At 47.1% G+C, this 27,085-nt stretch overlaps 2 protein-coding genes and 1 long non-coding RNA gene across 3 annotated transcripts in view; 2 read left to right on the forward strand and 1 right to left on the reverse strand.

The window, feature by feature from the left end:
* The window catches only part of CUNH2orf76 (chromosome unknown C2orf76 homolog), a 64,687-nt gene extending 54,222 nt beyond the window's left edge, over positions 1-10,465 (reverse strand). The window contains exon 1 of the mRNA XM_036421584.2: positions 10,403-10,465. The gene's annotated coding sequence lies outside the window, so the exon portion shown is untranslated. The remainder of the gene's footprint in view (positions 1-10,402) is intronic.
* LOC118709473 lies at positions 1,999-27,085 on the forward strand. The gene is made up of 3 exons (XR_004984974.2): positions 1,999-2,012; positions 17,433-17,442; positions 26,920-27,085. It is a non-coding gene; the product is annotated as an uncharacterized LOC118709473 (long non-coding RNA).
* On the forward strand, positions 10,529-15,650 carry DBI (diazepam binding inhibitor, acyl-CoA binding protein). The gene is made up of 4 exons (XM_036421586.1): positions 10,529-10,684; positions 11,667-11,784; positions 13,872-13,934; positions 15,365-15,650. The coding sequence occupies exons 1-4, from the start codon at positions 10,676-10,678 to the stop codon at positions 15,436-15,438; spliced, it is 264 nt and encodes an 87-aa protein (XP_036277479.1). The 5' UTR covers positions 10,529-10,675; the 3' UTR covers positions 15,439-15,650.

The raw sequence follows: 27,085 nt of genomic DNA on the forward strand, positions 1-27,085 counted from the left end.
ACCTTGATTTTTCTGAAGGTGGATCCTCCTGTTCTCAATGGAAATGTCACTTCCTGTTATTCTCTTGCTCACTGTTGCCCCCATCAGGAGACAGTAATGCATGAGGGTAAAGACTATGGTTTTTTGTTGGTTTGTTTTAAAATATATTTTTATTGATTTCAGAGAAGGGAAAGGGAGAGATAGAAACATCCACAATGAGGGAAATTCACTGATAGGCTGCCTCCTAGGGATTAAGCCTGTAACCCAGACATATGCTCTTGACCAGAATTAAACCTGGACCCTTCAGTCTGTAGGCCAACGCTCTATCCACTGAGCTAAACTACCAAGGACAAGGACTGTTTTTAACACCAATCTGCTTCCAGTGTTTAGAAGAATGCTGATATGGGTTGAATTGTGTCCCATTCCCTCTATCCACACACACACACACAAAAAGATAGTTGAAACAGTTAATATCAGCAAAGTCAGTATAGCTGTCCCCACCCAGTACCTCAGAATGGGGCCTCATTTAGAAATACGGTGGATGTTGAAGGTGTAATCAGTTAAGGTAAAGTCCTATGAGGGACCCACTATGACTGGTGTCCTAGAAGATGGCCACGTGAAGATGGATGTGATGTGTCTACAAGCCAAGGAATGCCCAGGGCCCCAGAAGCTAGGAGACAGGCTGGGAACCAACTCTGCTGACGCCTTGGTTTGAGACTTGGAGCTTTTGGAACTTTAAGATGATAAGTTTCTCTTGTTTTACGCCACTCAGTACATGATACTTCATTCCAGCAACCCCAGGAAACTAATAGAAAGGCCAAGTTGGAAGGTCCTATGTAGAAGTGAGAGGTGTTCTTACAGAGGGATGGGCGGGCACAGGGACATTCCTATTATGTGTCTTTATTTAAACTAAAGCTTCTTAAAAAGTAATCTTATTGTTAAAATATAGACTACAATTACAGTGAAGCCTCACTACTAGGCAAATGTCTCTTATTACACCAATCCATGTTAAAAGAAACCACAGATAAATTCTGACAAATTATATTGGAGTCAATGAAGACAGGCCAGACTCAACTCTGTAACCTTATTGTAAGGACAGAGAAAGGTCTGAACCCTGTTTTTGTTATGAGTTTGCCTCAAGGTTTCTGCTTTAATAAATTGCATTAATGATTGTATAATAGCTACCCAGCATGGTCAAACATTGTGCTAAATGCTACAGGTACATCATCAGAAATCCTCACTAACTATCAGCAAAGTCAGTATAGCTGTCCCCATTTTACAGATGAAGACATGGAGGATGTGTGAGTTAAGAATAATGCTGCTGCCAAAACCGGTTTGGCTCAGTGGATAGAGCATCGGTCTGCGGACTGAAAGGTCCCAGGTTCGATTCTGGTCAGGAGCATGTATGTTGGTTGCGGGTACATCCCCAATGGGGAGTGTGCGGGAGGCGGCTTGTCAATGTATCTCTCTCATCGATGTTTCTAACTATCTATCCTTCTCCCTTCCTCTTTGTGAAAAAAAATTAATAAAATATTAAAATAAAATAAAAAGAAGAATGCTGCTGATTCTAGCAGAGCCAAGACTTGTCATTTCCATCAAGAGCTTCCTATCATATTACAGATAATGTATTTGGCTCTAATAGAAACCAGTTTCCCTTGCAACACTCCCAGTGCTTTTACATATAATCAGAAAACACTGTTAAGAAAGATAAATTTGAAACTTACTTTTGGCATTATCCCAGAAAGGATGATTTTTAAAATAAACTATTTCTAGCCTGATCAGTGTGTTTCAATGGTTGGGCATTGACCTATGAGCCACAATTCAATTCCCAGTCAGGACACAATTCAATTCCCAGTCAGGACATATGCCCGGGTTGCGGGCTCAATCCCCAGTGTGGGGTGTGTAGGAAGCAGCCAACCAATGATTCTCTCTCATCATTGATGTTTCTCTCTCTCCCCTCTCTCCTTTTCTCTCAGAAGTCAATAAAAATATATTTTAAAATACACTGTTTCTAGAGGCAGTATTTTAAAAATGTACATTTTACTAAGCACTAACCAAAGTTTGATTAAGCCCTACTGGAACTCATCTTTAATAGCCAAACCAATTAAGTATCTGAGCTCTTAGCTTCCTAAGAAGAGAAAATCCTGCTATTAAATTTGGTAGGGAATAAGCTTCAGCCACATGAAACAGCTTTCAAATAGCCACAACAGAACTAACACTCTCCTGAAGAGAATGGGAACAATGAGTCTTTATTCAACTTTTATAGCCACAACTTTCAGTTACAAATCAGGATATCAATACAATGTAATTCAGAGAAAATAATAATAAACTTCAAACCGCACTGCCCTACACTTCTGCTTCTGAGAAGATGGAGATGTACTTTTTCCTATACTTCCTGCTAAGTGCAACTAAAAATCCCGGACACGACATATAAAACAAACGTAAGATCAGAAAGGTGGAGAGAAGGGGGCAGACTGGCTAGGGACCTCTAGACCCAAGGAAAGACACAATGGTGAGCCCTGGAAGAAGTCAGTGTGAACAACAGCAGGTGAAAAACAGCAAAAGCCTGCCCTTCCTAGCCACAGAAACAGGGAAGGGGCAGTCGAGCAAGACAGAAAACTTTCAGACAACAAGCACTCTACTCCAGGGAGAAATTACAGGAGAGCCTGCCGCCCACCCACACTAGCAAAGGTGAGCTGGAGCAGATTCCTTCACCGGCTTTGATGAAGAGACCCCCACCTCACCCACCCTCAGGGCAGTGTGAGAGAAGGCAGAGCAGGGAGCTGACTCTTGAAACCCAGTGTCAGTGGAGACCACCTGGGGAGCTCAGCCTTCCGCTCCACTGAGCTTAAGGTAAGGCCCCTCCCCTTCCACACTGGTGCCAGGAGTGCAGCTAGGTCACCCATCGTACTGCTACTGGACATCCCATTGTGCTTGGCCAAGCGGCCTGCAGGGACCTTAAACTGACACTTGCCCCCTCATGCAAGTACATACCCTAGGCAGCAGCCCACAGAGTCACCATGCTTCCCCCAGCAGTCCTTGTGAGCAACGGTATCCCATCCGGGCCTTCCCTTGCGCAGCCCCTGGGGCTTCCCAGAACCTGGAACTTTTGGTTTGAATTGACCAGCAGGCCCTAGCCTGAGGACCCCAAAGCACTCCACCCACAGACCCTAATAAAGGCAAGTGCCCCAGGTCCTGCCCCCTGTCTGCATGCACCCTGCCTTGACCTCCCCATGTGGCCCCAGGAGCAGTGCCAGGTATCTCCTCCAGGACCTGTGAAAAAAAAAACTTTATTTCAATTTCGCTAGCAATCTCTGGCTGAGCTCTGCGTCCTGCGCCCTGTGCTCCACTTAACAAATGTTAATTTAGCAAAAATCATTAACAAGTAGTATCAGAGGAGTGGCAGTGAGTCAGAACTTTCACAACCACCCATCCATAAGGTGGCCACGCCCACCTCTACCTCAATGCCTGGGGAAGACACATGGGGAGCACTCTTACCCCTCCCAAACAGAAATTTATCCTGAGGAGGCCTAGTGGGAAGTGAAAACCCCATCCCACCTCAGGTGTCAACAGGACCAAATCAAGGACCTGAACTTCTATCCCCACCAGCAGTAGCAAGTCTTCTGCCAGGGAGGTGTCAGAAAAAGTCACTAAAACAGGAGATTTAGATAAGATGCAGAGGCTCACTATACCACACCCAACATGTTTAGGTATCTACTGAAAATCACTTAGCATATCAAGAACCAGGAAGATCTCAACTGGAATAAAAAAAGGCAATCAAGTGATGCCAACACTGACACAATAGAAATGTCAGAATAACTGACAAAGGTTTTACTCAGACATCATGTGCTTCAATGAGCAACTGTGAATGTGCTTGAAACCAATGAAAAATTATAAAGCCTCATAAAAGAAATGGGAGTTATAAAAGAGAACCAAGTGGAAATTTTAGAACTGAAAAACACAGATCTCAGTTCAAAAACTCAGTGATGGAGGGAACACAAGGAAGAATCAGTGACTGGAAGATAAAACAACAGAAATGACCCGACCTGAACAACATAAAAATAGACTAAAAAAAAGCCTGGCCGGTGTTCTGAATGGTTAGCGCGTCCGCCCCAAAAAGGTCTCCAGTTTGAAGGCATGTTTGGGAGGCAGCTAATTGATGTCTCTCTCACATCCATCTTTCTCTCTCTCTCTCTCTCTCTCTCTCTCTCTCTCTCTCTCTCTCTCTCTCTCTCTCTCTCTCCTCTCCCTTCCATTCTTGGTCCTTCCAGGTACCGAGAGTCACTGGTTGGATTCCTCTTGGAATCAGGGCACATGCTCAGATTTTCAAGGCTCCATTCCCAGTAGGAGGCAACCAGTTGATATTTTTTCCTCATCGATGTTTCTAGCTCTCTCTCTCCATCTCCTTTCCTCTCTCTCTAAAATCAATAAAAAACATTAAATAAAAAAGAAAGAACCACAACCCATATACTATACACAGTGAAAATATTCCTCAGAAATGAAGAGAAAATCAAGGCATTCTCAGATGAAGAAAAACTAAGATAATTTGTTAGCAGCACACCTACCCTAAAAGAAAGGAAACCATAGACCAACAAGGTCAATCCACCTACAAGATACAGCAATCCTAATGTGTATAAAACAACGCTGTTAAATATGTGAAGAAAAAGTCTGATAGAAATGAAAGAGGAAATAGACAAATCCACAATTGTGGTTAAAGATTTCAACACCCCTTCCTCAGCAAATGGTAGAATAATTAGAGAGAAAAGCAGCAGGGATGTAGAACACAATCATCAATCAACAGACTGTAATAGACTTTACAGAACATCCCACTAATGGCAGCAGAATGTACATTCTTTTAAAGTGCCCACAAGAAGAAAGCAAAGAAGGCTGTGGGCCCTAAGAAGCAGAAGTAGCCTTTGGTGGGGAAAAAGGCTACAGCTCCCAAGAAACCAGCAGCTGAGAAGAAGCCTGCAGAAAAGAAACCCACCACAGAAGAGAAGAAGCCCGTGGCATAAACTTAAATTGTTTATTCCATAACGGTCAAGTCACTTTACTTTCGACAGCTAATTTTGAATAAAAATATGATCAAAGGCAAATAAATAAATAAATAAATAAAGTGCCCACAAAATATATGCCAATAAGACCATATCCTAGGCCATAGAAAAACACATAACAAATTTAAATAAGTGAAATCATACAAAGTGTATTCTCTGATTTCAGTGGAACAAAAATAGAAATAAAACCCAGAAAAATATGGGATAAATCTCTAAACACTTGGAAACTAGGCAAGAGACTGTTATACAATCCCTAGGTCAAAGAGGAAGTCTCAAAGGAAATTTAAAATACACTGAACTGGATGAAAATGAAAATACAACATAAAATTGGGGGGACACAAAGGAGAACTAAGAGGGAATGTATAGCGCTAAATGTAAACATTAAAATTTAAAGTCTCAAGTCAATAGTCTAACCTCTCACTTCAAGAATCTAGAAAAAGAAGAGCAATACAAACCCAAAGCAAACAAAAGGAAAAATTAATAATAAAAAAATTAATAAAATTAAAAAACAGAAAGACAACAGAAAAAATCAATTTTTATAAAGAGCTGGTTCTTTGGAGAGATTTTTAAAAATTGACACTTTGTACAAGCTTGGCAAAAAAAAAAAGAGAGAGAGAGAAAACACCAATATCAGAAATAAAACAGAGAATATCTGCACACATCATGAGGACAACAAGGAATGCTATGAACAGATCCAGGTATGTAAATTTCACAACTTTGATAAAATGGACCAATTTCTTGAAAAACACAACTACCTCCATTACCCATTACCCATATGAGATAAAAATTTTTAATGGCCTATAATTTTAAAACGCTCAGGAGAAAAATTTCCAGGCCCAGAAAATTTCATTGGATAATTCTACAAAACATTTAAACACTTAACATCCGTTCTAAGCAACTGATTTCAGAAAATTGAAAAGGAGAAAACGTCCTATTTCATTGTATGAAGCCAGTAGTTCCACAGCAAACTAAAGACATTATTTAAAATAACTACAGATATTCCTTACAAACACAAACATAAGCACCCTTAAAATATTAGCAAAACTAATTCTGCAATATATACAAAGGATTATACACCATGACCAAGTGGGGTTTCTTCCAGGGAAGTAGGGGCTAGTTCAATATTTGAGAAGAAATCCATATGATCTACCATTTTAATAGGCTAAAGAAAAATCATGTAATCATATCAATCAATGCAAAAAAGAAAAAAAAAGCATCCGATTGAAATATGGTAGCAATCATACTTGGGTAAAAACTACTGTTTGAATTTTAAACCTACTATTCTGACTTCGACCTTCACTTACTTGCTTTGTTCATCGCGCAATGGGCTTAGGGAGGATGAGTTCAAGTTCTGGGCAAGGTTATAGGCAGAACTTTCTTTTTCATTAAAGAACCAGCCCTGTGTACACTTAGTGGTTATCTCGATGCTGGCCTCGAAAACAATGCTGTTCTATCCAATTAAAAAAAAAATGCACCTGGCATGGTGGATATATCTGGTCTCTGGCCTGCAAGGTCAGACAGCTAAGTTTATCTTCATCATTCTTCAAATGGGCTAAAGCAAACTAGAAAGCAACATTTTACCTAGGAAGAACAGCAGAAAATTCCAAAGAAGTTTGTTGCAGAATGGGGGTTTTCCTTCTCAGAACCTTTAAAAATAACTACCTGCCCCTAAAGCGGCACAGTCGTGTAGGGTCCGCCTGCGTGTGGCTCTTGCGGCTGCCCTGGACAGTTCAATAAATCTTGTTTGCTTTTTTTTAATAAATTATCAGCCTCCAGTGGTCTTATTTTGAACCCAGGGTTCGACCCCACAACACGATAAATTTCACTATCCATTCATGAGAAGAACTCTTGGAAATAGAGGAAACTCTTGGCAATAGAGGAAAACTTCCTCTACTTGATAAAGGACGTGTACAAAAAACCCTCCAGCCAATATTGCACTTCATGGTGGAAGACTGAGCACCTTCTCCCTGAGATCAGGACAAGGCAGTATCCCCACTCTCATCAAAGACCCCCAACTCTGCCCACCGCTCCCTGGTCCTTTCCCAGAACCACTTCCCAGGTGCCTCCCTCCCTCTAAAGCACAGGAGTCCCCTCCCAGCTTTCCTGGAGCCAGGCCTGAGGAGTCACATTCCAAGCACCTGGAAAATAAATACCAAGTGAATAGAATTCACCACGTGTTAATACTCTAACCCGTGCCTTCTAGTAAAGCTCTGCTGTAACTGTATCCATTTTTTAATCTCACTTTTAGGAAGTGAGATTTCATTTATAAGGAGAAATCTAATATTAAACTACTATTCATACCCCTGGGCAAGAACTGCTTTCACTGCTGCTAATGCATCTTGCCTGACTGACTACCCTGAGAATCAGCTAAACAGGGACCCAAGAAAGTGAGGGAGAGTCATTATATTGTAATAACAGCAGCCTGTCAACTCACCAGAGGGGCTGGTTAGGCCGACTGGCTCACTTCCCTTAACACTTCAGGTGTTGTTTCCACGGCGGGCAAATCATAGAGATTACACCAGAGTTCATCTGCTTTACTCTAGCCCACAGTTTCACATTCAGTTCTAATAAAGTTAGCTGGTTTCCAGTTCATGGCTCATCAGAAGGAATACATTTCATAGTCAGAAAGCTGGTTTCCAGTTCATGGCTCATCAGAAGGAATACATTTCATAGTCAGAAAAGTACTTCGTTCATTCAGTTACCATTAGTCGAGTGCCTAAGAAGTTCCAGGTACTTGGAGACAGACATTGACCAATATATAGTGATCCCCATCCTCCCTAGCTTACATAGAGGGGGCTCAGAGAGAAGAATAAATTAAAATTAAATTAAATAATTACAAAGTGTGACAACGGCTGACATGGCTATAAACAGACCTGAGGAGCTTACACTTTCTCCAGATATAAAAAGCAATTTCCTTTCCAACACTGATGAAATACTGGATTAAAAATTCAACCCTAGCTGATTTTGCTCAGTGGGTAGAGCCTTAGCCTGTGGTCTGAAGGAGTACGGGTTCAATTCCGTCAAGGGCACATCCCCTGGCTGAGGGTTCTATCCCCAGTAGGGGATGTGCAGGAGGCAGTCAATCAATGATTCTCATCATTGATGTTTCTATTTCTCTCTCCCTCTTCCTTTCTCTCTGAAATCAGTAAAAATATATTTTTAAAAACTTCAGATAATTTATTGGTCCTGAATATACTCTAAAATTTATTTTTTAAAATAAAATCCCAGATACTGGTTTGTTACTATTTCTATGTTAAAAGCTGAATGCCATTCCACAATCCTTACCAGTTCCATTCTTGAGTTGCTTTAAGCACCTGTTGTAGACTCACGTGGGCACAAACTATCTTGTGGGAAATGTTTTGTTTTTAGGAAAGTGAAGCAGATTCCAAACAAGCAACCAACAAATCAAGCAACCACTTAAAGTGGAGACTGACAAAATAAAACACGAACCTGGCTTCCTACAATATTTAACTTCAACCAATCTGAGGTACTTCTTAAAAAATTACATTATGAGAGGTATCTCATCTTTTCAAATATGCCAACACAATAACCTAATGTTAAAATCTACTGACTAGCAGATACCGTTGACTGCAAATCTGACCCACACAGACAGCAACCTGAATTTCCGTCATGGAAGCTGTAAGCACCAAATGGTGCAGCCAAGATGCTTCCAGGTATTACCTGGGCCTCAAGGGGAAAAACAGCTCTGAACTGTCACCTTGGGAGAAACCCACATTTCTTACAACGCAAATGTCATTTCTTCACATGTAACTCCAAGGCTTTTGTTCGTTTGCTTGACTTTGTTTTCTCAAAATTATCCAGACTACAGGCTCTAGATCTGTTCCTTACTATTGTACCTCTACTTCTTCCCATTTCATAAAGCCTCACCTACAGTGTTACTTCTGAAAGCTTCCATCTGGCTTTTATTTCTAAACACCTACAATTGTAAATGGGGGAAGATTTATAGTCCAGTCCTCTTGTCACATATTAGGAATCAGAAAGGGATGATCTCTCTTTTTAATAATCTCCCTTCACCCACTCCTTAGTAACCACCAAGAAAGTCTCCCTTTCATCTCTCCGACATCACCCTCAAACTCTGCCACCCACCTGTGCTGCTCCTTTGTGTCCATGGAGAACATCAGCTTCTTAACAACCTTGCAGGGGCCTGCCCCCCCTCCCACCTCCTCCCGCCTCATCATCCTCTGCTCCAAAGCCTCTGGCTTCCCATCTCACTCCGAATAAAAGCCAAAGTCCCTATAAAGATCAAGCTCTGCACCATCTAACTAGCCTGCCACCTCCTTAGCTCTCCAGCCTCACCTCTTCCCACTCCTCCCCTCCCTGCTCCCACCTCTACACTGATTTTCTGCCAGGAATGCTACCTCCTCTCCGTGAGGGTCTTTCTCAAACGTTACCTTCCCTTTAAAAAAAAATTTAAAAAAAAAAAAAAAAAAAAAAAAAAATATATATATATATATATATATATATATAATTGATTTTGTACAGCGAGGAAGGGAGATAGTTAGAAACATCGATGAGAGAGTCATCGATCAGCTGCCTCTTGCACACCCCCTACTGGGGATATGTCCGCAACCAAGATACATGCCCTTGACTGGAATCGAACCCGGGTCCCTTCAGTCCCCAAGCCGACGCTCTATCCATTGAGCCAAACCAGTCCCGGCCGTTACCTTCCCTTAACCCTCCACCCGCCCATCCCAAGTAAAACTGTAAACTTCCAACTCCCTATCCTCTAACAAACTTTCTATTTAACATATTTATTAACTATTATCCCTAATATAAGTTCTAAAGATGCAAAAAATTATGGGGGCTTTTTTTTCACTGCAGTATCCTGAGGGCCGGGAAGGTGCAAGTTACCTGACAAGAATTGAGTAAATATTTGTTAATGAATGCAAGTGTCATACACTTAAGAGAGATTTGTTGGACATTGGGCCTGGGCCAAGTTTGTTAAAGATGAGACACTGCCCCTGCCTTGAGAAATGCACCACAAACCAAAATGTGCATCACAGGGCTGCAAACTAAGGCCACGGAAGGAGTGCCAAATGCTCAGAGGACAAGGCCGGTTCAGCTACCCATCCGCGCGCAGTCCGCCAGGCATCGCCTGCAGGTTCCTGGGATGCACGGGAGCCCCCTCGCTGACCCCACGCCTGGGAGGTTACTCATCCAGAGCAACTTCCGGCCGGTTTGCGCCCACAGGCCACCGGATTTAAAGAAACAGATGTAACGGTCTCTGTTCTTCAGCCTCCACCCCTCTCCTCTGCCCCGTGGGTCACTGGCCCCCGCAGGCTGGGACTGAACCGGGGTCGGACCACAGCACCCTCTCCGTTACGTGCGCCCTACTTCCGCGGTCCCACCTGCTCCCGGAGTTCCCTTCGCCTCCTGTCCGCGCGTGCGCGTGCGCCAGCCGACCACGTGGGCTGGGGTGAGGCGGGCGGCGGGCGCCGCCCAGAGGATGGCCACGCCCCCGTGCAGAGCGGGCTTCTGATTGGCTGCCGGGCGCTCGCCCGAGCCCCGCGGGGGAGGCCTGCGGCTGCACCTCTAAAGGCGCTGCCAGACGGCGCTGCGCTACTTGTCCCGGCTCCTCGCCGCCACCGCCGCTCCCGCAGTCCTGCACCTACCCCGCCGGCATGTCTCAGGTACGGCACCTGCCTGGCTGCGAACGTGCCGCGGGGCGGAAGCCGCGTGGGGACCACCCGCAGGCAGAACCCTGGGAGGTCTTTCTCTCCCGACCCCGTTCTTCCTCCTGGACCCATGCCCAGCCCTGGCCCTCTGGACCGAGGCTGGAGAGCGGCTCCCCGGTGTGGGGCTCCCTGCACCGCCATCCGCCCTGCAACTGCTGGGAAGTTGCCCAAAGAGTGGACTTCGCGGTGAAGCGGGGATAGAGATCGGGGGGGGGGGGGGGGGGGGGAAGAGGGGTCGAGGGTCCGAGGTAGAAAGACGAGAGGTATAGGGTTGCGTGGATGGAAGGAGCAAGGGGGCCGAGTCCCCCATCCGGAAGGACAGGCCATGAGTAAGGGCGGAGCGCTTGGAGGTCAGAGAAGGGGCCGAGTGTCCCGCGTGTGGCCGGGGGAGGGTGCGCCCGCAGGGGGAGGGTGTGCCGGGGGAGAGGTGACCCCCGAGGCCTTTCCCTCCCTTGAATGTGGCCGCTTTTCCGAGCCGAGCTGTGTCGGGCGACCTTTGGCTCCTCTCCTCTTTCTCTCCAGTCGGGCACTGGGACAGAGGTTGCGCTGGGACGCCCCAAACTCAGGGGAAGGGGGCCAACTGACTCAGGCCATGGCCCCTTTTCAGCTGTTTTAAGCACCTGGGCCACCCCTGTCCGCAGCTCAGGGCTTCCCTGGGACCTCAGCCATGCCGCTTTCCTGCGGAGTAACTCCCACTGCAGGCAGCCTCCGCCCGGCTCCTTCCCGCGGTGTTTGCATAGCTTTCTTAATGTGGTTTTCAGATAAGGGAACCGGTGAGCCACCTCCGTGCTTTGCTGGGTCTTTCTAGCTGTCCGGTTGTGGGGAGGAGGGGAGACACTAGAGAGGGCGCTGCTTTTCCTCACCTGCCTTACAGGAGTGCGAGCTGCCTTTGCCCCGTCAGAGCTGCACTCAGGCCTCTCCCCTCTCTCACACTTAGGCTGAGTTTGACAAAGCTGCTGAGGACGTCAAGCACCTCAAGACCAAGCCAGCGGACGACGAGATGCTGTTCATCTACAGCCGCTACAAACAGGCCACTGTGGGAGACGTGAATACAGGTATGCCGAGGTGAAGCTGGGCCGCCCTGTTCTCCAAAGCAGACTCAGCAGCCTTGCTTGGTGCTGGAACTCTTAATCCGTGGGAACCCTGCCCAAAACTTCCCAAAGAGTTCTGAACTCTTTGGATGGGATGGCAATGTTTCATGACGTTCCTGGGATGTAAGCTGGGAGAGGTTCCCGGAGATCACGTTCCTGCTGGCTTTGCAGACCCAGCACTGTTATTGGTTCTTGGTAGCTCAGGCAGCAGAATTCAAATCCTAGACTTTACTGAATGTCAAGAGCACTTCCCATCTACTTGGGAGGTGGTGAAGGCCCCCAGCTTGGACGAGATTTGCTGAAGCACTTTGTTTCCACCCTAAACGGGCAAGATCAAAGTCTCAGAGCACTGGCAGTGGACCAAGCCTAAATCAGGAGCAGAGGAGCAGCTGGCTTCCTGGGACAGGTCAGAGCACTTTTGCTGAAACATTTCCTGGTGGCCATTCCTTGTTGAAAGATCTTGGTGTGCAGATTTTGAGGCCTTGGTTTGAATTAACATATTCCATCGTACTGCCTTTCCTGCCTTCACCAGGTTTTATTCTGCCCCCAAAGTCCCTGATACTCGGGCATATATTTTTGCTCTCAGGAAAAATCTCCCACAAACCAATAAGAAATAGACTAACAATTTGGTGGGAAAATGGGGCCAGGGTATGAACATACAGTTCAAAAGGACACTCAGAAAACTAACCAGTAATGCATGAGGCAGAGGAATGGGTTAGGCAATGGCATGATTCAGTCCATGCCAGGACTCAGAGGTGGCGGCCATGGCACCACAAAGGAGGTTACCCTCTCCCCTCCCTGGTCAGGAGGTGAGTGTGGCCCCCAATTCCACTGCAGTTGGGTTGGAGGTGGAGCAGACGGGCTGGCTGGGAGCCAGCTGGATGCAGAAGGGCCAGAGGTAGGGATCTGGTGCAATGCCAAACTAAACTTGGGTTCCCGGGGAGGCCTGGGCTGAGAAAGGTCTTGTGGTGGAGGTGAGTTTTATGCTGGGTTCATACCCTGTATCGGCCTGGGAAGGGAGTGGAGAGATGAAGGAGGGTGGCTAGAGCTGCCAAGATGTTCTTCTGCCAAACAGTGTTCTCAAGAGACTGGGCCTGTCCTGCTGAAAAATCTTGGTGCAGATTTGGTGTCACGTGAGGGTAGGTAGGCTGGGAACCTATAACTTCCCGATCAGGGAGGGATCAGCTCCCTCTCGGGTTTCACAGTCCAGTACAGTAGCCACTAGCCACATGTGGCTGTCTACCTTTAAGCTGAAAATAGCTCACATTAAGGAAAATCAAAAGTTCAGTCTTCAGTCGCACAAGCCACTATTCCAGGAGCTCCAGTGATGCGTGGGACACTGCAAATGTACAGGGTTTCCATCACCACAGAAGGGCTGTGGGGGCGTGCTGCTCTAGAATTTGGTTGATGAGTACAGGTGTGGTTTCTCCCGGGTCCCCCTGAGGGTGCTTCCCAGCAGGCACTCAGGAAGGCTCGAGGTTCCTCTGGCACAGGGTGCAGCTGTGGGAGCTGTGACTGCTCCCCTTGGCTCTGTTCTCGACGTGGCAGGGGATAGGTCAGCAGGGAACTCGTGAGTGTGTTTCCCAAGTGCAACTGATAACCAGTCTGTTAGCATAAAACCATGGTGTAACTTAAAGAAACACTGCTCTCAGGAAAAATATCCCACAAATCAATAAGAAATAGGCTAACAGTTTGGTGGGAAAATGGGGCAAGGGTGTGGATATACAGTCCACAGAAAAGGACACTCAGAAAACTAAACAGTAATCCATAAGACAGAAATGAGGTGGGAAGGAAACTTTGCAGTATTTTTTAAAGTTTTTAAAAGGCGTTTGGGAGTTACTTAGAAGACAAGGACCCTCTAGTAATGGGAACAGTTGCGCTTTTACTTTCCCTGGATTTTAAGTCTGTATTTCTGTACACTGTTCTGGGCCTGCTTACCTTCATGACAGAATAGAAGGGATTGGTGTAATAAAGATTCTTTCATGACAAAGCTGGTCGAGTTTTCCCCTGGAACTGGAAGCAGCCCTAATGTCTTTCCTTTTCTTTTGAAGAACGGCCTGGGATGTTGGACCTCAAAGGCAAGGCCAAGTGGGATGCCTGGAATGCGCTGAAAGGTAATTGTTCTCCTCAGTCTCCCTCGTGTGTGAAGCCGGCGATGGAACACGCCTGATTGTGGCATGCGAGGGGTGAGGAGGGAAAACGGGGTGAGGCACAGGCTGGAAACAGCTTGACCTGTGTCCGAATGGAAAAAAACTGGGCCACCTACTTTCTCTCTTAACACCAGCAATGCCTTTCCAAAAGCACCATCTCCCAGTAGAGGTGTCATCGAGAGGAGGGCCACTGAGAAACCGATTAGAAGGCAGCATAGCTGGCGAGGGCTTTATATATTCTCAGAATTAGGGGAGCTTTGCTGCCCACAACTCCTCTCCCCCACAAGGCCAGGCAGTGACCCCATAGCCCAAACAGCCCTCCCTCTTCCCCCCAGTTTCCTTCCAGCCAGAAAGGAAAGAAAAGAGAGGAATGAGCTAATGCATGGCAAGCCTCTGACACTCGTAGGCTCAGTGAATGGAGCTATTCTGTGCTAAGCAACAGCAGCCAAGTGTCCCAGCTCCGACTCAATCACGTGCCACCTGCACTAGCAAGACCTAAAAGTTGGCTCTGAAGGGCCTGCCAGCTTTTTTGTTCTCGCAGCTAGCTTCTGAATAAGCCCTCTGTCTTCCTGCAAATAAGAAACACTTGAACTCAAAAAAGGACCCGAATACAATAAAAACTCTCCTAGGATCTGAAGTAACTGGAACAGGAATGCCTGTCCGACTGTCCGTTTTCTCTGGGCATTTCCATGCCATCCGCAGGCCCCACACACTCAGGGGCTGCAGACACGCTCCGCTTTCCGGCAGGTGTCTCTCCTTCACTGTGGATCCGGGAAAGGAGGCACTACCGTCTCTGAGGAATATGTAGTCGGTGCCTCTTACACAGCAGCAGGAAGGCAAAAACTGGCCTCATCCCCCGCCAAGAGCCAGCTGCTTTTGCTCAGAAACGTTTTACAAAACATTTCTCGTAGCTTCTCTCTGGGGAGAAAAGGGTGCTTGGCTCTGCTGTGTCATCACCAGCTTAACAGCTCCGGCAGTTAAGAGCACAACATAAAAAAACTTGACAGAGCAAACTGGGAAGTCAGCAGGACCCGTAAGGCCCCTGTGGCTCCCCAAGTGCGGCTCTCCTGCCTGTCTGGAGGGGCCCCCCTTTCCCCAAGGCTCAGACTAACCCCTCACTCATGGCGGTGGGGACTCACAAGGCCGGCAGGCCACTGGCAGCCTCAGGGCAGCCACACACATTGGTCAGTGCTTTAGGGAGCACAGAGCATCCTCTGTGCGCCAGGCTTCTCAGTTCTTCGTCAGATCCCAGCCAGGTCTCCGAGGTGAGCCCCTGCTCCACCCCCCTTTGCAGGTGAAACTGAGCCTGGGAGCGTTCAGCCAGAGCTGTCAGGCTCGGAGCCTGCTGCTCGACTTCCGTGCTGCCTCTGACAAACACTGTTGATTCCTCACAGGGACGTCCAAGGAAGATGCCATGAAAGCGTACGTCAACAAAGTAGAAGAACTGAAGACAAAGTACGGAATGTAGGGACTGGGCTTGGCTGCCAGCCACGCATGTCATCGAAACCGAAAATCATGCCTTGTTTTTCTAATACCACGGATGAAGTGAAATAATGAAGTTAACCTCCTTCCTGAACACTGTCCAGGATGCGGCTCCGACATTAAGGAGCGGAAACGGTTACTCGCCTTGCGGAGTAGTTTTTATCTATAGATCAATTAAAACTGCATTTGTTACTTTAAGTCTGGTAATCTGGTTTCTTGAAAGAATCGACACTTCCAATCTCACTTCCTTTTTCTAAAGATTTTGTCCGGAAGTGTGTGAGCTCTGTCCCATCCCCGCTCCTCGCCGGGAGTGAGGCAGGAGTTCCCCCTGTTGCAGGCGCGGCCTCCAGGCAGGCAGCGGCCATAGGAGCGGCCTTTCCCACCCTCTCCCAGCTCCAGCTGCTCCCCTGGCAGAGGCTTCAGCCCCTCGGGAACATTGCTAGCCTCGCTCAGAGGAAGGCGGGGTTGACAGGTGTTTGAGGTTTGTCTCTGGCCAAGCCAGTCCACAGTTCCAGAGCCAATGAGCATTCCCAAAGGCCCAGGGAGGCTTGGCCGCAGGCAGCTGGGCAGGCAGAAATGAGCAGGGAAGGGAGATGGGGACCTGAGGGTGGGGTGGGCAAGGGGTTAGGCTGCAGAGAAGAAAGACAGTTTGACCCTGGAGGAAGTAGGTTGTTGAAAAGTAAAAAGAGAAAAAGCGAGAGCTGCCAGCTGTCAGACCCTCCTCGCCAGATGTTCCCCTTCAGTCACGCCGCAGTCCTGCAGGGCAGATCAGAGCTTTCCATTTTGCAGGTGATGTTGTTGGGGCTGACAGATTGGGGAGAAGCTCTCTGAGGCCAGGCAGCAGTCAGTTCTCGCCAACGCCTGTGCCCTGTCTTAGACCCAGTTCAGCCTCGCCCCAGAAGAACAGGTCTCAGCGTTACAGTGATTTGCCCGAGGTCACTCCGCTGGAGAATAAACTAAGATCCATCATTCAGGTGCAGATCATGGCTCAGATGCCAGCACCCCCAGGTAGCCTCAGGCACGACCAATGCTGCAGTGGGAGAAGGGGACAGCAAGGGGGCCAGCAATGTGGTGGGCACGCCTTCCCGGTGAGACGTGAAGCACAGAATGTGACCGTAGGTGATGGGGCGTGAGTACATGGTCAATGGCTGTTGAGTACTGATTCTTCCAGTCAGCCCAGCCTGCCCATGGGGAACCAGGCTGCAGCCCAGGGGTAAACAAGGGAAGGTGGAGCCAACAAAACAACGGGGTCACGGTCCAAAAGCCCAACATGTGGCCCGAGTGAGGTGACATTCTGAGGAGCAGTGTCCTTTATGTGGGAGACAGCCTTCCTGGAGCTGGTGTAACTGAGGGCGGATGAGGCAGGGAGCCTTCAGTCCTCTCCACACCCCTGAGCACCAGGGAGGCGGAAGGAGCCACAGCTACTCACCTGTACCCAGACCTGGACCATCTCCCTGGCTCAGTGATTGGCTGTTTGAGGAGTGAACCAAAGGGAAAACAACCTCTGATTGAGTCCAAGGCCTGGTTCTTGTCCAGACAGATCTGGCTCCAGGAGGCTGGTGCAGCTCCCCGGGGGCGGAGGTGAGCATTAATGAGATTACGTGAGAAGCTCCTGGCATGGAGTGCGCGCCCTGAGTGCCTCTTTATCAGGAGTTTTCCACCAGCTTTCAAACCAGCTCTTGTTCCTGACAGCATCGGAGTCACAGACCGAGTCCAGGCACAAGTGCTCACTCCTTGGGTGACACTGCCCAGCATTCTGCCCTGTTTCTAGCCCGTGAAGGCAGCCTGGAGCCGTGTGCTCAGGCCCTGGGTCACCGCCTCTGGGGGACAGAGTCGGAGAGGAATGGGCCTCCGCCTGCGGAAGCCCTGATACAGCCTGTCTGGTGCCCGGAGCCACACTGCGCTGAGGTTGTCGTGACGACTCAGCAGTTCTCTGTGGGTGCGAGGGGAGAGAAGCACTATGGGAGGGAAAAGCCTTAGGCCAAGGCCCGTCTGCCCACCTCTGGTGTGGCCTCTAGTTAGCGACCATCGTTTGCTGAGAAGCTGACAGGCCAGGCTCCCACTCGGGTTCTTGGATTTGGTTCTCGAATGCATTCCGTGCAGTCCCTGAAGGAGGCTCTACTCCTCACTGCAGTGGGGATTCCTGTGAGGAAATTAAGGTTTTGGCGATGTGTGTGGGTCCAAGCGCAGGGCTCTGGTCAAAAAGCTCCTGCTCGTCCCCTTCCTTCATGTTCCTTCTAATGGCACTGGCTGCCACTCAGCTCTGTACCTCGCTGTCACTCGGATGACAGGTGCCCCCACTCATTGGGCTAGCATAAGATGCGATAAATTCCTCGCCCGCTGCACAACTCCTTCCAGAAGAGCGGCTTGGGAAAGCGGGTCACATCTCCACGGCTGGAGGGGGAGCCAGACTTTTGTGAGTGAGTCTGAGGCATGACCAGGCGGGAGGCCCTCCCTCCCACTCACGGTGAAGCAGTGGGACCAGTTTCTCAGAAAGTAACGCTGGGGTGGTGTTCTGAGAGGACGCCCAGCAGCCTCAGGGCCAGCCTGCTCCTTGGCTCTTTCAGGTGCCCATGCGCCGCCCCGGGTGTGTCCCGCACGGGGTTATTTGGGAGCACACGAAGCAGTGGGAGCAAAGTGGGCACAGGCTTCCCCTCTCCTCTCTGACACGCCCACAGCATCCCTGTGGCACTGTGTACTGCCAGTCTGGCTCTGGTGACAGACTTAGCTGTGAATCCCACTTCAGCCTCTCGGGTACTAAGTCACTACCTGCTTGGAGACACTGCGTGTGGACAATGGGCTGATAAGGTGGTCAAGTGCTTAGCACGATACCTAGCAAACAGCAACTGGCTAGCAGCCTGGGGTTCTTTCCCAGCTGCATCCTCACCCGCCCCACTGACCGCACAAATCCTGCCCTGGGCCCACAGAGTGAGTCTCCCCACTTGGCAGTGCTCCAATAATCTGGGGGTCAACCATGCAGGTCAGTGGGGGTTTCCTAGGATGTTCTCCCCGCACCAAAAGCCTGGGAACCAGTGCTGTGGACCAGGGACCACACAGCCTGTGGGACTGGGGAAGGCAGCTGATTCCAAGTCAGAGGCCTTGCCCACCGCCCAGGGTAGAGACAGGGAGTGAGTTGTGTCCCTTGTGTAAACCTTGCTTTCTTCATCAGTAAAAGGGCTGGCCAGGAAGGTCATGTGTCCAGTGTAGATAAGAAGGAGAGTCACGGGAGGGGGAGGAGAAGGCCCTGGGGTGGTTGGCTTGGCGGAAGTCAGGCTGGGAAGTTGTGCGGGGGTGGTTTCTGCCGCCAGATGGGTAATGATTAAAGTTCAGTTACAGGTGTTTGAAGTTGAGGAAGAGTCCAGAAGTACCCGGGAGGCAGGCTGCAGTGACGCTGTGCCTTTGGGGCCTGGGCCAGGGCAAGGCAGCACCTCTGCCCTCAGCCGCTCCCAGGGAAGAGAAGCTTGGAACTTTCTTCCCTTCTTACTGTGCATAGTTGTAGATGATCTCTTTTCCGAAAGAACGTCGGGTAACTAAGAACAGACCATAAAGTAAGCAAAGCGGCTTCAGGATGGATAGGTAGCTCAGGCGCCAGCCTTGCCTGAAAGAGCCACAGCACCGTGCAGAGCAGAGGCCCCCTGCAGAGCGCTCCCTACACTGCCCCTGCTTTGCAACTCCCCTGCCTTGGATACAGCTCAGTCCTTGGAAGACCAGGACTTCGTAGACCCACAGCTTTTTCTAGGGTTTATCATTTTTTTCTTTTAAATTTTTTAAAAATATATTTTATTGATTTTTTACAGAGAGGAAGGAAGAAGGATAGAGAGTCGGAAACATCGATGAGAGAGAATCATAGATCAGCTGCCTCCTACACACCCCCCATTGGGGATGTGCCCGCAACCAGGGCACATGCCTCTGACCTAAATCGAACCTGAAACTCCTCAGTCCGCAGGCCAACGCTCTATCCACTGAGCCAAATGATAAGGTTTCGGCTTTTTATTTTTTAAATAGTATTTTTACTAAGTAACAAATTAACATGGGCCTCCATTGCAAATGTTTTCCTTTTTCTGTAAAAATCGCCTCATAAATTTTTTCCAAGGAAATTGGTGAGGAATCAAACATGGCACAGGACTCTGCACGTGTGGGGTGGGGCGGTGTCCTAAGGGTGTGACTTGTGGGGTCCCCAGCACCCTGCTGCAGTGGGTTGAACTGATATGTCCAAGTCCTAAGGCCCCACACACAATGCCGTGTAAATGTGATCTTATTTGGAAATAGGATCTTTGCAGATATAATTAATATAAAAGATCTCAAAATACAATCATTCTGAATGTAAGATGGACCCCCATCCAATGATTGGTGTCCTTATAAGAGAGAGGAGGGGTGGAATAGAGACATAGACACAGAGAAAAAGGCAGGTGAAGATGGGGCAGAGATTGGACTCGTGCAGCAACGGGCCGCAGAAGGCCAAGGGGACCACAGCAGAAGCTAGACAGAGGCATGGAATGGATCCTCCCCCAGAGGCCCAGAAAAACCAGCCCCGCTGAGACCCTGAATCTGGACTCCTGGCACCCACAACTGTGGAGAACACATTTCTGTTGTTTTAAGTCACCCAGTTGATGTGATTTGCTGTGGCAGCACAAGAAACGAATATGCCTGCTGACCCCTGTTACATACGTAACACCGTTGCCTGGAGGGCTTTGTTGTGAATAATTGATTAGGTTCATCTGTTAGAGACCAGGGGCCTTAAAGGTACAGGAATTAGCATAGTTTTGGTTGAAATCATAAAGGAGCTAGAGCTCAGGTTGCTGCCATGATGCCTGTGCTGAGAAATCATTACCAGCTCCAGGGAATCCTCATCCAGGAAGCAGGGAGGGAGAGAGGAAAGGGAAGGAGGAAGGGAGGGAGGAGGGGGGAAGGAAAGAAGGAAGGGAAAGGAAAGAAAGAGCCCTGACCAGGTGGCTCAGTTGGTTGGAGTATTGTCCCCTATACCGAAAAGTTTGGGCATTTGATTCCTAGTCAGGGCACAAACCTAGGCTGCTAATTCAATCCTTAGTTGGGGTGCATACAAGAGGCAACTAATTCATGTTTCTTTCTCACATAATTCTCTCTCTCTCTCTCTCTCTCTCTCTCTCTCTCTCTCTCTCTCTCTCTCCCCCCCCCCCCTCCATTTCCCCTCTTCCTCTATCAAATTAATAAACATGTCCTCAAGTGAGGGGGAAAAAGAGGGGACTAAAAAATGGAAGGGTTTGAGGGGGCTGTTAACACTATTTTGCCTAAGCATGGCCCTGAGGGATGCTGTCAATTCATCAGGCATATGTTGGAGTAGAAAGAGATGGGCTTTGCAGATACACTTGAATTTGAATCACAGCATGGCCACTTTTGTTCTTCATGATCTTGAGGAAGTTTCTTATTTTCTCTGAGCCTCAAATATTTTGTCTATAAGTTAGGAATAATTTCTATGTTGCACAATTGAGTGATGATTTAATAAATGTCTAATACACAAAAGAAAAATGAATATATAATAGCTATTATTAATCAAAAGAGTTTGAATAAAGAATGAATTAGTCTTTTCAGGGCTTTAAGATTTAAAAGATTCTGGTTAGGTAGCCTAGATGCCTCACCTTAAGTTGTATACTCTTGTTCCTGTTTGCTTGGACTAACATCCCTTCTTTTGAAGAATAATTTTCTCTCTTATTCTTGGGGAATTGGCCCATCAGAAGCCTAGTGTGTACAGTAGAGATTATTTTTACTGACGGTCTCAACATAAAAATTCTAGGCAAGGAAGGCTTCCAGTCCAGATGATGGCATATGTAAATGCGGTAGTCAACCCACCACCACATCAAAATTACAACTGAACAACAGAACAGCCATCATTCTAAATCATTTGAAATCTAATTGAATACAAGTCCTATAACTAAGGATATAAAGAAGAAGCCACATCGGGACTGCTAGGAGGGGCAGAAACTCGGAACAGGCTGGCCCCACACCCATGAATGGCAGTTAAAAATCGGGAGGGATATCTCGGCGTTGGAGGTCCCCCCTGAAAAGTGAGGAGTCCCAGCCTCACAACAGCCTAAGTTTAAGACACACCCCCACACACACACACACACACCCAAGGTTAAGTTCCCATAACTTCTGGCTGTAAAAAACAGCAGGGATTGTGGCTGAGTAAGACAGTGGGGTCCCAGGCACTTTCTCTTAAAGGGCCCATGTACTGACTTACTAGGACTCACTCACTCTGGCTCCAGCACTATGGCAGCAACTCGAAAGGCAAAAAGGACATATGGGGATGAACTAAAGCATCTGGCATCAGGGTGAGGGCTGGAGGGGCAGCTTCCGCCCAGACAGAAGTGCTGGCAGAGGCCATTGTTCCTTTTCTGAGCTCTTCCCCCACAGACCTGACAGGCAGGTGCCATATCTGAGTCTCCATCAACCTGACTAACACTGTTCACCTCGCCCTGGTGATCCTGAGACTCCACCCCACCCAACTTGCTGTCCCACTGAAGCTGTTTCCAGCGGCTTTTCTATATGAATTGCCTGCCTTGGCTCATGCTTCAGACTTTCCTAAGATCTCTCAGACAAGCAGCATCTAGTCTCAGCATGCCATGTACCTCTCTCTAAGTGGCCTCAGGCCTGGCACTCGTGGCAGCTGGCCTTGGTTGACAGCTTGGCCTCTTCTCCTGGGCACCTCTAAGCCCAGCACAAGTAGCAGCCACCTCAGGTTGCTTTGCAGCTCATGCTGAGTGGTCCCAGACAGAACGCAGGTGGTGAATGACCTTGGCCTGCCTCTTCTGGGAAGTCCCAGAGTCAGCAAGCACACCTAGTGAACAGCTTCAGATCAACTCGAAGCACCACTCACCCATCTTCACAACCGACACACCCAAAAAAGGCAGACTCAGTGGGTACAAGGCCTCGCTAAAGTAAGTCCTGCTCTGGGGGAACAGGAGGGTGGAGGTACCTGTACAGCTGATCCTCCAAGGTAATCATGGCCAATTCTTGCAGCCAATAAGCCTGGGGGGTAAATTCCTCCCGTTGACATGTTAGCAACAATCAATGCTCAACGATAACAGGAAGGTGTACACAACCTACATGGGGGGGCCCATCTGGAACGCCCCTCGGGTGATCGGGAAGGCTGTGCCACTGTGCCGTACAGGACATCTACTATATAAGGCCACTCCATCTAGCTTAGGAGGCCTAACAGCTCTACTTAATATATAGGAACAAGGAGGCAGCAAAAATGAGGAGACAAAAAAATGTGTCCCAAAGGAAAGAACAGAACAAAACTCCAGAAAAAGAACTAAACAAAGTGGACAAAAGCAGTCTACTAGATGTAGAGTTCAAAACACTGATTAGAAGGATGTTCAATAAACTTGGGGGATGAATAGATGAACTTAGAACTTCCAAGCATAAAAAAATAAAAAAAATGACATGGAAACCATAAAAATGAACCAGTCATAAGCGAAGGATACACTAACTGAAATAAAGAATCGTTTACAGGAAATAAACAGTAGAGTAGATGAAGCTGAGAAGCAAAACAGCAATTTATAATATAAGGAAGCAAAAAACACTCAATCAGAACAGCAAAGAGAAAAAAGAATTTTAAAAAATGAGGATAGTATAAGGAGCCTCTGGGATAACTCCAAATGTAACAACATTCACATCACAGGGATGTCAGAAAGTAAAGAGAGAAATTGAAAATCTATTTAAAAAATAATGATAGAAAATTTCCCTAACCTGGTGAAGGAAATAGACATATAAGTTCAGGAAACTCGAAGAGTTCCAAAAATATGAACCCAAAGAGGCCCATACCAAGACACATTATAATTATTAAGATGCAAATGGTTAAAGACAAAGAGAGAATCTTAAAAGCAGGAAAAAAAAAGAAAAGAAAAAAAAAGAGTTATCTACAAGGAAGTTCCCATAAGACTGTCAGCTGATTTCTCAACAAAATCTTTGCAGGCCAGAAGAGATTGGCAAGAAATATTCAAAGAGATGAAAAGCAAGGACCTATAACCAAGATTACTCTACCAAGGAAAGTTGTCATTTAGAATCAAAGGATAGATCAAGATCTTCCCAGACAAGAAAAAGCTAGAGTTCAGCACCACCAAACCAGCATTACATAAAATATCAGTCTTTTTTAAGAAAAAGAAGGGGAAAATAATTTAAAATGGTAATAAATACATATAAAAATTGAATCTAAAATAAATAAACAAACAAGCAGAATAGAAACAGACTCATAGATATAGAGAACATTTTGATGGTTGCCAGATGGGAGGGTTTTTGGAGGGTAGGGTGAAGAAGGTGAAGGGATTAAGAACTATAAATTGGTTCCTATAGAATAGTCATGGAGATGTAAAGTACAGCATAGGAATATAGTAAATAATATTCTAATAACAAGGTATGCTGTCAGATGGATATGAGATTTATTGAGATGATCACTTAGTATCTGTAATAATAAAAGGGTAACATGCTAATTAGACTGGACATCCTTCCAGATGAAGTCAGGGCCAGAGGGGAGCCTGGGTCCTGGGTGCCTGCCAGCAGCTGGAGCAAAGCCCAGGTCCTGGGTGCCAAAGGGAAGCTGGTGCCAGCAGCTGGGGGAAGGAAGGCCTACTCTTGCATGAATTTAATTCATCAGGCCTCTAGTCCTATCTAATAAAAGAGAAAAAAGCAAATTGACCATAACTCTGCTACGCCCACAAGCCACACCTACAAGCCAAGCAAGAGTGAGTATGCAAATTAACCCAATAAAGATGGCAATTAATTTGCATACACAGGCGCCGAGTGGCCTGGGTCCTGGGAACATCCTTGGGACCCAGGCCGCTCCTAGCCTGTAGGCCCGCACTTAGGCCCTGAGCGGCAGGGGTCCCAGAACACCCACTGGCCACTCCAGGACTAAGGGTGCAGCCACTTGCACATATACCGGCGCCAAGGGAGGTTCGAGTCCAACTTTTATAATACTAGAGGCACGGTGCACAAAATTCGTGAACTCATGGGGGAACAGGGTCTCTCAGCCAACCTGTACTCTCTTGCAGTCCAGGAGCCTTTGGGTGGATGTCCAACTGACAGACATCCTTAGAGCTACATTGGAGGCAGGAGAGGCTCCTGCTACCACCACTGTGCTTTTCAGCTGTGAGCCCGGCTTCTGACAGAGTGGTGCTCCTCCTGTGGGAGCACACTGACCACCAGGGGACAGCTCCTGAATTGAGTGTCTGCCTCCTGATGGTCAGTGTGTGTCATAGCGACCAGTTGTTGTGCTGTTCGGTTGGTTTGTGTATTAGCCTTTTATTATATAGGACTAGGTGCCCGGTGGACGAAGATTCGTGCCCAGGGTGGGTCCCTCAGCCCGACCTGCACTGTCTCTAATTTGGGAGCCCTCAGGGGAGCCCTCTCCACTCCAGGAGTTTCTGTCTGTCTTTTCAATCATATGAGCGAATTATAGGAGACCCCAACTCAGTTTGGTTTGTTGCTCACAGAATAATAAAGGCATTTTTGTTTGTTTATTTGCTTTTCTTCATTGATGGAGATTTCCTAGAAGTTTTAAGATATCTTCCCTTTAATTTTTCCTAGAAACTCTAATTTTACCTATCTCTCACCTTTGCTTTCCCTCCATCCCCCACCGCAACAGTAACTTGCTCCAGGCTCACTTTGCTATAGTATCTAGGAGACCTGTCTGCCACCAGAACTATGATTCCCAGCATTCCTCGTGCTCCCTGCACTCTAGGTTTTCCCTTCCTGCTCTGTATCTGTCCCACAGCCTCCTGCTATGCCAAGTTCTCCAAGCTGCCTGCTCTCCTGTTCTGCTCTCCACTCCACACCTGTGTATGCAAATTAACCTTCCATCTTTGTTGGGTTAATTTGCATACTCACTCCTGATTTGCTGGTCAGTATAGTGGAGGATGGTCAATTTACATATAGGATTTTATTATATAGGATTGTATATCAACTGTAATTGAAAAATATTTTTTTTTAAAAGAAAGAAAATCCTAAGGAAGAATGATTTCTTGTGATACCTGACCATCTCTGAACCAAACCATCTTCCCAGAATCTCTAGTAGGAATATTATCAGCTACAGTTGCTTGCTGTCATTTAAACCAGTGGCATAGAGGATGCTATGTGCCCTGGCAATAAAATGATGCTAATATGCAAAGAGAAGCAGAGGTAAGGGATCGGCAGAAACACAAAGCTCTGCAATATAATCTGGGTTCTGAATGCAGCCATATAAGATGCCAGATTTGCCCAGGGCTTTTCATATTGATATAGCTTGGCTTGTTGTCATTTTCAACAGAAAAAGTAACAAACAGTATTCTTAAGTCTCCTGAATTGACCAGCTGGTGAGTGTATTAGTCAGTTTTTTTGCTGTTATAATGCTCTTAACAAATAGTCCCCACAATTCTACCTTATAAAAATAAGCATGCATTTCTTACTCATTAGCTACGACCCTGATGGATTTTCTTGAGATTAGCTGAGTTTGACTCCAAGTTGAGATGTCTGTTCCACATATCTTCTCATTATTTTTTTAACTCTTTTAAAAAAATATATTTTTTTATTGATTTCAGAGAAGAAGGGAGAAGGAGAGAGATAGAAACATCAATGATGAGAGAGAATCATTGATCAGCTATCTCTGGCCCTCCCCCTGCGCCCACTCCATTGGGTATTCAGCCCATAATCCAACATGTGTCCTTGACTGGAATCGAACCTGGGACCCTTCCACAGGCTGACACTCTATCCACTGAGCCAAATCAGCTAGGGATTTAAATATATATATATATATATATATATATATATATATATATATATATATATATATTCTCATTCTTAACTAGCACTCACCTGGGCATGTACTTCTCCCTGAAGATTGCAGAAATTTCAAGAGGTCAAGTCAAGCTGTTTACATACATTCAAAGACTCTGCTTGGGTACATTTTAAAATAAAAACAAGTTTCAAGGCCAAGCCCGAAGCCCAAAGTTTGGGGATATTCACTCTGTTTATTCCAATGAGAGGCACTGCAGTTTCATGACAAGGGACATAGACATACAATTCTGTTATAGGAGGAGAGAAATTGAGAATAATAGTCTAGAAAAGAGAATAGGCTTGGGAGCTGGAGAGTCCTAGGTCACAAATGTAGCTCCACCACTCATGCCTTGACCAAAAGACATTCTCCTTGGTCTGTGGAGGTCATCCTTTCCAACCAAGTCATTAATTTCAGAAGGATCCACATGGAATATAAAGGAGAAAAGGGACACCCAAGTAGACATAATAGAGGGGTGCCAGCAGTTATACTGGACCCCGAGGAGAACTTGAGGATGGAAACATAAAGACAGAAGGATTCTGATTCCTGATGATTCCGGAGAAGCACTGAATTATCCCCGGGCAGCTTACCTGAAGACTTCTTCCTATAAGAGAATAGTGCCTGTGTGTTTGGACTACCTTTTCCCTGGCACTGTCACCTGCAGCCAAATGCAATTCCTAGTGGTGCTGTTGTAGGCGGTGGGAACGGCACCATGTGTCTGACTAGTGGGGCCAGACCAAACCTGGGTTCAGCAACCTCGGTACTTGGGGTCTGGCTAGGAAAGAATTCAAAGTCCAGACCCATCGTAAGAGTACATTTATTTGGTAAATTACAGAGGTAGAAGAAG

The sequence above is a fragment of the Pipistrellus kuhlii genome, unplaced genomic scaffold (assembly GCF_014108245.1).
Source record: "Pipistrellus kuhlii isolate mPipKuh1 unplaced genomic scaffold, mPipKuh1.p scaffold_m20_p_7, whole genome shotgun sequence".
Lineage (NCBI taxonomy): Eukaryota > Metazoa > Chordata > Mammalia > Chiroptera > Vespertilionidae > Pipistrellus > Pipistrellus kuhlii.

Excerpts from the sequence above, each read along its gene's own strand:
- DBI (XM_036421586.1), top strand. Across the intron at positions 11,785-13,871 it reads TGTGGGAGACGTGAATACAG|AACGGCCTGGGATGTTGGAC; the intron begins GTATGCCGAGGT and ends TTTCTTTTGAAG. Across the intron at positions 13,935-15,364 it reads TGCCTGGAATGCGCTGAAAG|GGACGTCCAAGGAAGATGCC; the intron begins GTAATTGTTCTC and ends GATTCCTCACAG.